General features: G+C 41.3%; 1 protein-coding gene across 1 annotated transcript; it reads left to right on the forward strand.

The window, feature by feature from the left end:
- Positions 1-3,867: 3,867 nt before the first annotated feature.
- LOC137269780 (uncharacterized) lies at positions 3,868-9,663 on the forward strand. Its single transcript, XM_067803609.1, has 6 exons — positions 3,868-4,377; positions 5,009-5,151; positions 5,811-6,100; positions 6,880-7,021; positions 8,048-8,208; positions 9,419-9,663. The coding sequence occupies exons 1-6, from the start codon at positions 3,868-3,870 to the stop codon at positions 9,661-9,663; spliced, it is 1,491 nt and encodes a 496-aa protein (XP_067659710.1).
- Positions 9,664-13,444: the final 3,781 nt, after the last annotated feature.

The following is a 13,444-nucleotide window of genomic DNA, read 5'->3' on the forward strand; positions in this document are numbered from 1 at the left end:
GGACAAACCAGTTTTATGTATACCAATGATCTGCCATCAGGTATTTTCAGAAAGACTACGCCTCGGCATGTCCAAGAAAGCTCAATTTCAGCACTGTTCACATATGGATGCGTCGTCGATAAGAAAGCAATGAAAATACTTCATTTCACCTTTTCATACCCCTCAGTCGCTTGTACCATGACAGAACTTGACTCAGCATTTGACTCAGCACGTGAATTTCAGGCTAACTGCATGTGTATTTAGATATAACTGGTTGACTTCTCTGTTTTGATGCATTCTTGTTACAATCGACAATTATTTTTGGTGGTCCTTAATTAATGCTCATGTGAATATGTCATAGGCGGATCTAGGAACTTTCGGCAGCAAAAGGAAAACAGAATGACAGGCACCAGATGGCACTTGCCTTTCATCATAGACGGAGACGCGTGTGTGTGAGAGAGAAAGGGAGACAAAGATATAGTGAAAGTGAGAGACAGAGGGAGAGTGTGTCGCGTTAGCTTCGCCAATTCAAAATAGTAACTTCAGAGTTGTTTTCTGTCACACATGGTACACAGATGAGTTAAAACCCAGACAACAATATATAAGACGGTGGTCAGTAAATAATTAGGTGTGACCCAAACAATCCAGCTACTGACATGATGCAGTGGGCGAAACAACCACTGACCGCTAGCCCGTGACTAGTTAAAATCAGCTGGGACAGTCACTGGCCTTACTAGCTAGTGAACTGTCATGGGATCATTTCGTAAATACGTCACTCTTTCAGACTTGATAAGTTATAATACACTTTCATATCATGCAAGATGATGACCTATTAAAATGTTCATCATATGTGAAGGTTCTTGATGAAGCACGTGTCATGCACGTGTCATCTTATTCTCATCAATTCGTAATCATTAGTTTAGTGTCTACATTCAAAGTTCGGGCTAGTGAATTATTTTGTTGGTTGGTAATTCTGAGGCATAGCTTGCCACACTGGCTAGCAAAATGTGGAAACGTTTTCGCACACTGACATCATGAATGTCTGTATATTTTCTAAAACACCATAATGGATATCAGTCCTCGCTGATAGATGGCGCGTGAAAGAACCCGGTGCATGCGTCCTTGGCGAGGCGAGGTATAACGCCTGATCACGTTATTCTTATCGTTCCTTCCGAGTGCCGGCTCAAAATTGATGTTGATGTTGATTGCAAACTTCTTACGCATGAAAGCTCCTGTGTGCAAAGTGAAACACCAAGCACAAGGTTAACGATTAAAACGGCACAAGTATCAAATACGAAAACGTCGCCATCGACAAAATATTGTTGATCATCCAATAAAGTCTTTTCATCTCTATACCACGAACTTCTAGAAGCCACACAAACAAATCACACTATCAGACGTATTACTTTCATATTTGAAACTTCCAAAGAAAGTCGATCAATCATGTGAATCTTCTTGAATTATGTTATCAGATAACTGTGATGTATTTAATAATTTCTTTCCATTATGCAACTGATAATACCTCAAGATCAAGCGGGTGCTCTGCATGTCCCTGGAATGCTGGACACTGGTGCTAGTCAGTGTGCGGTGGTCGGCACGTTCATTGTTTGTGATTGGAAGACTATGGGACGGGTACCAAGAAAATCAAACGGTTTACTTCTGATCTTGTTCTGGTCATTCCGGGTCAATGCCAAGAATACTGGATCAGTTCACCCGAAACCAGACTTCACTCAGGACTTCACTCTTCACTCAGGTCTTCACTCTTCACTCAGGACTGTCACGAACGCAGCTTGTCGTAAGAGGCGAGTAACGGAATCGGGTGGTCAGGCTCGCTGACATACTTGACACATGTCATCGGTTCCCAATTGCGCAGATCGATGCTCATGTTGTTGATCACTGGATTGCCTGGTATATATATATGGCTGGAATATTGCTGAGGGCGGCGTAAAACTAAACTCACTCACTTTAACATTCAGCCTTCATGCTTGGTAAGGCAATATTTCTCTTTAACAGAAAAAAAAATACAAACTTGACAAAACTGTAAATATATCCAGCAAACATTGCGGCTTCAGTTTGGAACCTCTACTTTTTCAGTATAAGTCAGAAGCTAAGAGGACAGTTCTGGCCATTCAATCGGATCCATCACACTTTTTAAATGAATGTTGTGAAGTTCTACCTTCTGGACGCCGTTTCAAAACCGTGCATTATAAAACAACATCATTTGTCCCATACATCATAAAAATTCCAATTTAATCTTCCTCCGAAATTCTAATAGTGAAATCTACGATAAGGCACGAATGATTATTATATCGTACTTTGATTATGTTACAATTCATCATTATATTCTGATTAGGTTGATATTGTGTATATAGACTTTAAATTATATGCAGCATGCTTCAATTGGCTCTTTTGATGCAAGTCAAATTTTCCTTCCGGGACAATACTATATCGTATCTCATCTTACATTTTTTCAGTCTAAATATTTCATTCATGTAACACCGCTTATTGGTCGTCACGAGCTTTGGTAGCAGAGACACGGTGAACGTGCGCGTATCTGAAAAAGAAAAAAAAACGAAAAAAACCCCACTCAATTGCCACCCGAGACTTTTATGCTCACCCAGGCTTCAATTGAAGTACGACAAAAAGATGATTGGGTGGCTATATTGGGTGTACTTCCTTATTGTGTACCACAGTGCTACCCTGCACTTGCTTCGCCAGATCAAATGTTCCGATATCGACTGTGGTTTATCCTTCTATGTAGTTTCACTTGACACCTCAAGGGCAGACCTCCAGAAACACCACTCATCCGTATTGCATGTTCAACCATTGAACACAAAATCTGCTCTCCCATATCAACTATTACTATTAGTCCATGAGGCAGTTTCACGAGGAGAGGCGTAGTAAAGGCAGTACACTATATTTTAGTTATATTTTAGTCGGTGGAATGTTCCTACCCGGAACAATGTAACTAAAATAATGTTATATTCCTAGTCCCAGCCGTGTCGCTTGGATTAACCGTAACCCCGACAGTACGTGACCATCCATCGAGACGGAGGTCTGAAGGTTACCTTGTCGTGCGACCTTTAATTTCGTTCGGTTATAACTTTCCAGAACTGACGGATTTTATTTAATGTGTTCATGCTTCAGTTCATAAATCTAGGAAAAATAATATTGGTTCTAATACCCCATTTCGCCCCCACTCTTTACTTCGAAGAAGTGTGGTGTAGTTGCCAGTGGCTATGAATATCACATATTTGAAATTGATCAGACACCAAAATTAAGTTTATCTGCATTAGAGGAGAAACAGCAGGATGAACGTGAAGATCAGGACAAACCTTTCGGTCAGTTTCACTTGCTTTTCTGTTTAGCCTGACTTTCACAATGGTATGCCCCTTCATCAATCATAGAGATGGCAGAACGATGAGATGATGTCCATGACAGTTAGGTCATACTACCATAGATAACGTTATGTGGTGGTACACGCAGTAGAAACTGTCAGCACAGATATCTTTCTATTAGGTTGCATCAGTCATAGCGTAATGTCCGAGTAACTCTCCATTCCGTTAAAATAATGGAGCCGGGGCACAGTATTTTTAAAGAATGGCGAGTTGAGATGATATTACCCGACTAAAATTGTATTCTAAGTATTGCGAATGTTTCTGTTACCAAAAGTAAATGTCAAAATGACAAATGGAAGTGTTTAAACTGAAACTGGTACACATTGCTCCATTCCTGAAAAGTAATGGAGCCAGCAGACAATGGAATGACGTCATAAATGTAATTTAAATAGATATAAAAAGAGAATCAAAGGGAGACAACCGCTATGGACAGTAAATCTTCCCATGTATAAAATCTCCAAGGGCTCTTCTTCATTTGCTGCTGAGCAGAATGGATCTGACACGTGTGGCGCTGTTGATGCTCGCATGCCTTACTGTAAAAGCCGACATAACCAAGGACTTGCAATACTTAGCTGCCATCTTTCCTGGTTTCTATGACAACACCGTACAGTATGAGAATGACATAAGGAATGATATACCGGAAAAGGACAGACACGTGCATCTCTCAATATCTGTGTCACCCGAGGTGGTGCCATTTTTGGAGGGGAGGACCAATTTCTACCTAGAAGAATACACCAATGGTGACAGGTTTCATCTTGATCGCCAGAGGATTTACAGTTATGGAGTTGACGAAGACCGAAGGATACAGCTGAAATTTTACTCACTGAAAGATCCCAAAAAGTTCGCTCACGCGTCGTCCAACTCATCGTTATTCAGGAACCTGACAACAGAAGACGTCACTTATATTGAGGGTTGTGACGTGTACTGGTACCGAGCAGACATAGACTTGTTCAAATCACACATGTACAACACTTGTTATGCGGAGATTGATGGAGCAAAGGTTTGTGTAGAAATCGATGGATAAACTTTCGTTATTCAGGATGCAATATTGAACACACTGTAAGGATAACATCCTGTTATATTACGTTTCAATGCAGATTCTGTTACCGTGGTCATGCAGGTGTCATGCGAGGTTTCGATACAGATCCTTGTACCACTGTACCGCGAGAGTCATGCGACCCCAGATTCTTGTACCGTTGTACCGCGAGAGTCATGCGACCCCAGATTCTTGTACCGTTGTACCGCGAGAGTCATGCGACTCTAGATTCTTGTACCGTTGTAAAGCTGAAATTATGCGATGTTTCGATGCAGATTCTTGTGCCATATATATAGCCTATTCCTTGCATTAGATGAGCTGAATATTTAGTCACATGCATCTGCGCGTGTGTGTATGTGCGTGGGCGTGCGCTTGCATGTACATGTGTTTATGTATCTGTCTGATTGTAATATTTTATTACATATATGCAATATTTCAATATCTTTTGTGTTCCAGCTTAATAATTTGATATCGATTTGTTGCTCTATTGTAGTACAAAGACAGAAAGTCAGGGAATTATTTTCGATATTGCACTATCAGCGATTTCATGCACTAACGATACTTGATGAGGTCTATTAAGGTTGAACATTTTCAGATTTTGATCAAAGACACAAACGACTTGGCGTCCTCTTATTTGACAGTACGAGAGACATGGATCGCCGTCAACAATGGTTCCACTGTAAAGTACATCCCCGAGCCCTACAACTTGACAAAACAGATCATAGGAAAACAGACAAGGTACGACTACATTATTTGGCTTCGAGGCATCTGCAGGTAGGGCAAGTATATCGTCATCATAATTAACCCGATGCAGTTGAAAGGTCATACAATATTCTGATCTTTTCAGTACGCTTCAGTCCTGTATATTGGAGGTAAAGGAATTACAAGACTGAAAGCTATTCCTTCATTTATACGTTCCGTGAAGATACGGGTTAGAAATGTTCTTCAGCAACCCATGCTTGTCGTAAGAAGCGTCTAACGGGATCGGGTGGTCATTCTCGCTGGCTTGGCTGACACATGTCATCGTATCCAATTTGCGTTTATTTATGTTCGTGTTTGGGAACTGTATAGTCCACACTCGATTACTTACAGACCGTTGAGTGTGGCCTTGAAAAATGAAAAACAAGCAAACAACAACAACGAAAACCAAAAAAAACAACAAAACAACACCAAAAAAAAAAAAACCCACCACCAACAAAAAACAAACAAACAAAAAAAACCCCTCAAAAACCCCACAAACAAAACAAAACAAAACAAGAAAAAACCAACATCAAACAAAACATCGGACACATACGGAAGATATCCACATTTAATTCTTATAGCTGGAATATGGCTGAATGCGGCGGTATACAACCAACCAACCAACTAACCAACCAAATCATTTGATCATTTCATAGGTCAAGACCCAAGACAATGCCTGACGTGGCCGAAGACGTCTACCTTCGTTACAGGAACTCAGGAACGATCCAGCTGAGGACCTTCGATGACCTTCTCCAAGCTCTGATGTCCGGTCATGATGTCCGGTATTACATCGTCCCCGCAGGGTGCAGAGTGACCGGTGCATCAGGTGTCAGTACTACCCATATAGGAGGACACATGGACACATTCGAGTACTTCAGTAGTCCAACGTTCGGTCCATCTCCGTACATAGGATATGCTTCGTTAAGCTTCAGTAGAAATGGTTCTGGTAAGACACTTATGTACTTCAACGACTGAAACAGTGGGCAAGTGCTCAGTATATTCATAAACGAGATGCTTGTCGCCTTTGTGGTACCAAGAGTCAGCTAAATGTGGTTTCGAAACGACTTTGCCCAGAAATATGATTTTTTTTCTGACGTGTGTCACCCGAATAAATTGCCTTCCGGGCGTAGCTGACAATCTGTTAAAAGCTGTGTTGAGTGGGTGTGTGAGTATGTGGCTGCGTTAGTGAATATGACTCTACGCCGCCTTTTAACGATATCAACAATATCTGAGGAACACCACAAATTGTTCCTATGGTGAGGGTCGAACCTGGGTCTGCGGCGTGACGATCGCAACCTTTAACCCCAAGGCTACCCCGCCGCCGCGTTCAGTGGTATGAATGAGATTCGACGGGTACACCATCGCACCAATCTGGAACGCCTCCAAATGCAAAGTACACTGCGAATCTGAGGTGACCGTAACCACATACTTATGAACCCGTCAAGGTCCGGGGTAGAATAGGCCTTCAGCAACCCATACTTGCCATAAAAGGCGACTATGCTTGTCTTGAGAGGCGACTAAGGGGATAAGGCGGTCAGATTCACTGACCTTAAATGATATCAGGCATGATTTTACACATGGTCTTAAACATGACATTACACATGCCATTACATTTGATATTAAAAGTCGAATTCAATCGATTCAAATTGGTGTAGTAGTTTCTTAACTGCACTTACAAAGCTACGTTCAGTATTCCCCAGTCACTCCGTTACTGTTATATCCCAGGTGCTCTGGAGGTCCAGGTCAGAGAGGGTTTCATCTACAAAGAAGGAGATGTCAAGCTGACCATCACCACTCTTTCTCCAGACTACCAGACAGTGAAACACAAACAGTACTATCACTGTACCATCAGCCCCGACACTTCAAGGTGGGTATGGGTTAAGGGCGCACTAAGCAATATTCCAGCTATATGGCGGCGGTCATATATAATCCGAGTGTGGACCAGACTGTTCAGTGAAAAACATTAATAGCTTCAATCTACGCAAATGGTTTACGATTATATGACTCAACCAAGCCGAAGAGCTTGACAACCGGATCCCGTTACTCTTACCCACAGGCAAACTGTAGCGAAAATGGGTTGCGCAGCATAGAGAAAATGACCAGTCTTCTCACATGTGAGCGAAACGAGCAACTTGCTCGCTTTGCTTCCTATATAAGAAGACTTGTTTACCTGTGTCTCACCACAAACATGGGATGCCATTAAACATGAACTCCAATACGGATCTTCACGAATTCTTATCACACCGTTGTCAAAAGATACAGGGTAAACACTATGTACAGATGAAACGGATCGTGTATACTAGCATCAAGGTATAATTGTTCTCTGTTGGGGTCTTAGCACTATATCAAAGATGATTAACGAGGTGAACACGCCACTTTTACCCCAGACAAATTCAACAAATTAATGCTATCTGAAAATCATTGTTAGGATTCAAGTCCCTGATTTATACATGCAGGAATGGGACGATTATTACACATGCAAGAGTGTGATACGACTTACAATGCATGATATTATTCTAGTCTTTTTAATAAGTCATGTGACACAGTTTCTCGAGTGTAATAATTTCTTTATTTTCCATTTTATCCATGCACACGTGTGCAATAAAACACGATAAGCAAGCGTGACAGCCCTTTTCATTGAGGTCACGTTCAATTGTTTAATAACGTCACAGACGACGAAAAACAGAAACAATGGCTGCTAGACAAAAGTAATATTCGCACATTTGATAGATATGACACTGGTTATGTTTGACCATATGGGTAATAGTATGTACATGGAGGCGAGATGATACAATTGTCACACACATATTCTTCGCTGAAATCATTCGCGGAACTTCAACAAATGTGCTCGTCTCTTAAATGATTCTCGAATGTCTTGTTAAAATGTCCGCAGTGTCTCTGCGTCATTCTTTGCTGACGGGGCTTCTTTAACTCGTCTCAAAACATTCGGAGAGTTCGTGACAGCCCTACAGAGTGGGTCGAGGATCAGGACAACAATAAATTATGGCCTCTGTTCACTGGGGAGGGACACAATCGGTGGAGCTGACATTGCGGGTACGTATCCAGAACTACTCAATCTGGCACACAGTATTTCACGGGCATTCATTCAGCCCCCCAAAGGGTTCCCTCTGGTTAAATAATCTACGGTCAATATTTGTCCCGGTACAAACTGTCCCAGTCCTGGATAAAATACGACGTATTTTTAGGATTACAGTCAGTCGTCTTAAAGTGAAAACAACGCGCTATAATTGTCAAAATACCATATACCATATGGTAGTCCCATGTCAGTCCCAGTGTGTTTCGCCAATAATCTCCCCATGTAGTAAGAGTGTTGTTGGATGTATTAAGATTTACGAATCTCTGTGATTTGGCTTATTGTGTATCACTGTGCATTTTCAGTCTTTGTAAAGGAAGCGGTTTAAAGGAGATATACAGTAAACATTTAAAATCAAATCATTGATAAAGCATACAGAAGGAAATGTTTTGAAGAATAATTTTGTTCTTAAGTCAGCATTTGTAGTCCAAAGCATTACAAACTACTCGTGTTACGGAAACTGCCGAAAGTTAATAAGCTCGGTTTGGCATCAGGTGATCTGACGTCACAGAAGGGCGTTGAGTATTGTGTTTAGTAGAAAGCTAGCGTATGGGTGTGAACGATCCCTACTGGTTTGTATTATATGCGTCAATGCAACTTTCTCTCACAAAAGTGAAAGACTGTTATACAGTCATGCCACCGCAACGCACTTTAGTTAAATATCGTTCAGATTAACATATGTTCATAGAATCAGGATATATTGGTGAATTTTCAATTTCAAGTTTTGTTTGAAGTCGTCAATTAGACTTTTGTCCCTCAGTAAAGACTGTCAGTTAGCTGCTTCTTTGCCAGAATGATTTCTTTTCAAGTTATACAGCTATCCCAGTTTAAATGAATTTGTGAATGGTGTTGTTCCTCCAGGAAGGTTATAATAGCATGTGGGCATCATTACGCCGAAAACCCTCGAAAGGCAAAATCAAAGTCCTTATGTTAGTTTGGAAATTAGTTGGAAAGTACTAGTGAGTTTAGTTTTACGCCGCTGTGAGCGATATTCCAGGAATATCACTGAAGGGTATCATGGGCTTCACACATTGTGACCATGTGGGGAAACGGAATCGGGTTTCCGGCGTGACCAACGAACACCTTCACCACTGGGCTACCCTTGTTCCCCCGTTAAGTCCCTAAGATATTCGCTGATTACACGCTATAAATTATTATTGTGTCTGTCAGATTTCGAGGTGACGGCGGATGGTAGCCACGTTCTGTGGTCCCAGCTGAAGACCATCAGTAACAGCCAACTTGGAGGCTACGTCAACGACATCCTCACCGGCAGCTTCTTCTCCAACGGCAGTGTAGTTTTCACGACAACTGAAGTCGTGGTCGACACGAGGAAAGCTTTGTTTGTGAATGTTATAACCTGTGCTATTGATGGATACCGCCTTGAGGGAGGAGTTAGTCTTTATCGGATGGACTGATGATAGTAAGGAGTACGGGGATATATACTGATGACAAAAAAATAAGGGAACTGATAAAAGGGTAGAATGACAAATTCTGAAAATTATTGTTAGGATCAATATCTGAGCTCGGATTAAGGGGATATAATATACTGAAGACGAAAAAAACCACATTGGTTGACAATGCATTGGTTAGGCACTACCATACTGCCGCTCAAAATTCCTTCCTACTGTACTGGCGAATGGAAATGCGACCTGACGCGATTTTTTTGTCAAAATCTCTTGCGGTCAAATGTCCATTTGACACTACATCCGAAATCACTGTCAAGTAAAATGCAACAAAAAAAAAATATCATTCGCCAATAACCTTTTCTCTCATCTATGAAACGGAGCTATTCTCTGGATTTTCTAGTCCACCCCAATCTTTACCGACAATGATAAGCTCTCAGAACGCTTTCAAACAGGCTGCTCAAAGCTGAGATTTCATGGAAATGTTAAAATGTTGCTTCCTTATACAGGACGGAATTTCCAGTCGATACTTCGATTATTCTTCAGTGTGTTGCAAATATGTAACGAGGCGATCTGTTTAAGTGTTTTGTTGCTTTTTTCTGTCTCGACTAGGTCTGATTTCAAACCCCGCGCATTTTGGATTCTGTTGATGGTGTTCGAGGTGGTATTTATGCATTGTGTGGATTGTTGAATTAACTTATTCTGGCAGATTGCTTCCAGATGCAGTATCAAACTATTGTAGATGTACACCAAAACGATACCCGCGTTCAAATCATCAGTTCCTTTAATTTCATGTCGGTGGTATATATCCTGGACAAAATAAGTTAGGGATGTTGGTATTTTTTTTATTGATATTTTATTAGCATGTCAATGAATAAATAGATCTTTGTTTATGATTTTAATATTAAATTAAAACTATTTTTGCCCAGTATATTTGATATAAAACGAGGGTGTATTTCTATTTTTCCAAAGTCATTCTTCCAACGCTTTCAGTTTAGAAATAGTATTAACCAGTGTCTTCGATGTTAAATACAGAACTAACCAGATACAGTGGCCAATATATGTGTTTTATTCGTAACGTCATGATAACCGAGGATGTCTAGTAAGCACATGCATTTCTTGATTTCACCCATGACTCGTATCCTGTTGGTTCGAGTGAGTGAGTGTGGTTTTACGCCGCTTTTAGCAATATTCCAGCGATATCACGGCGGGGGACATCAGAAAATGGGCCTCACACGTTGTACCCATGTGGGGAATCGAACCCTGGTCTTCGGCGTGACGAGCGAACGCTTTAACCACTAGGCTACCCCACCGCCCCTCCTGTTGGTTCGAAAAAGAGGTGATCATGTAGTTCAGGTGAAGTTCGAGTGAGTGAGTGAGTGAGTGCGTGAGTTTTGGGTGGGTTGAGTGAGTCTGTGAGCGAGTGGGTAGGTGAATGAGTGAGTTAAGGAAAGAATGAGTGAGCTGGATTTTACGGTGCGTTTAGCAATATTCCAGAAAAAGGACCCCAGAATGATGCTCCGCACGTTGCGTCCACTTCGGGAAACGATCCCGATCGTCGGCGTGACGAGTGAAAGCTTTCACTACTAGGCTACCCCTGCCTGCCTTCTTCACATGACTGGGCCCCCATCTCAGTGTCATTTTAGTGTATCGGTCAAACACGGGTAAGGAATACATTCGAGGAAGTATTGTATTCAGTGACTTTCAGGAAGGTTGTTTTCTTGTACTCTTAATATCAATTTGTCGAGTAAAAAAATGAACTTTCTACGATGAAGAGGTTTTGTCGTTTGTATTTTGCATAAACTGTGAATTCCAATTTCGGATGTGCTCGACGCTTAGCGTTGTTCAAACTTTCAACCATTGATGACCAAGAGGGATATAGGTGTAAGAGGACCCTTATGATGACTATAATCTTACAATCGTGTCATTACTTCAGTAGAATTTTGGAATTCTGTATCTGGTGATATAACCAGATACATATAACCAGTTATATAAGCCTGGATCTTTGCTTCGGTGCTGCAGTGACTAGGATATCAGCTAGTACATAGCTTAAAACTGGTACTCTGGAAGATTCTGTCAGAGAATAAAGAGTTTTATTTCTAAAGACATATCTGGAGCGAACCCAGAATATAGTGTTGTCTAGCTGCAAAAATATATTTATAGTTAAAATGGATAGAATTACCATTAAAACGACCGCACGTTATCAGAAATGAGCGGGCCACGGTAACTTGATAATACCCGCAAAATGCTTGACGACGGGCCATTATCAAACTCATTGTTAGGTGACGTCATAAGTAGCTAAGCTGTTGAATTTCAATCACCTACGGCTCGATTGAACTTGGGTTCATTATTGACCATATATCTGGCTCACATTCGCCACATGTGCCTGTGGCATTATGCACTTTCCTGCCTGTGCCAACCATAACAATTGTACCATAAATGACAACATACAGAAATGAAAATATCGACATGAAGTCTAACGTTGTTGATCACTGAAAACAATGGCGGCTGGTAGTATGAGCAAAGGTCAAGGTCGAATGTCGTCACTATCGATAGTGACGTCATCTGTTTTACATGACAATATTATGGATAGCAACTTCTTGGGTTTTATATATCCATAAAATCATGTATTACTATGCCAACTTCTAAATGCCCTGGAAGAGTCATCTGTTTTGTTCTATGACGTGTCTATATTTGTAAAATGTGTGTCAGTAACCTCCGTCGTTTTGTTGTTGGCAGTAAATGCTTCTAAACCGATGCCGCGGTTTTTATTCTTATTTTATTAAAAAAAAATCTATTCATTTTAGCTATAATAACGGTAACGCTATTTTTCAGGGCATTTTCGGTCTTTTCAACTGCCCTCCTCCATTAACTTCGGCAGTTAATGAAAGACCCCGGGCTTCTGCAAATGATAATGCCCTGAAAAATAGCGTTACCTTTATAATAGTATTACTCTATACGCGATATTCACACCACAGTGAGATTATGTGCATGATATTTATTTCAACATCTACTTGTCTTCACATATTTAACACCGAGGACGATGCTTTACATGTATTCTCTTGTCGCGATTTTTCTCACAGTGTGATACATGACTTGAAAAAAGCTCTCAGGGATCATCGATGGATGCGTTACATGATATGTCTCTTCCAGAACGATACGCCACAAGACATGCGTCTCCCAGAGCGATAAGTGATATGATACGCATCTCGGGTTACGATACGTTACACGATACACATGTCAGCAGGATGTTGGAATCACCACTCCTGAGGAAGGAATGTTGATGGTTCAAACTGCGGGGCGGCCAGACAAACTACACACACACGCACGTAAGCACGCACGCACGTACGCACGCACGCACGCACGCACGCACGCAAGCAAGCACACAAGCACACAAGCACACAAGCACACACACACGTACGCACGCACGCAAGCACACACACACGCACGCACAGAGAGAGAGAGACAGACACAGACACAGACAGACACACACACACACGCACACACACACAGAAAGACAGACAGACAGACACAGACACAGACAGACAGACACACACACACACACACACACACACACGTACGTGTCGGAGGCGTATAAAAACTGGACGTGTTAGGGGCGTGAGAGATTTTTTCCAAATATTGGTAGCCAGTTGGGCGAGCTATCTCTGAACGTTTCTGAAACAAACCAACAAAACTAGGAAAGAATATATTATTGTCGAGATGACAGGGGTTTCATCATTCACCTGAACACGATGAACATTTATATTATAATCTTGTATGATTTATAAGTGCA

This window comes from Haliotis asinina, unplaced genomic scaffold, assembly GCF_037392515.1.
Source record: "Haliotis asinina isolate JCU_RB_2024 unplaced genomic scaffold, JCU_Hal_asi_v2 scaffold_17, whole genome shotgun sequence".
Taxonomy (NCBI): domain Eukaryota; kingdom Metazoa; phylum Mollusca; class Gastropoda; order Lepetellida; family Haliotidae; genus Haliotis; species Haliotis asinina.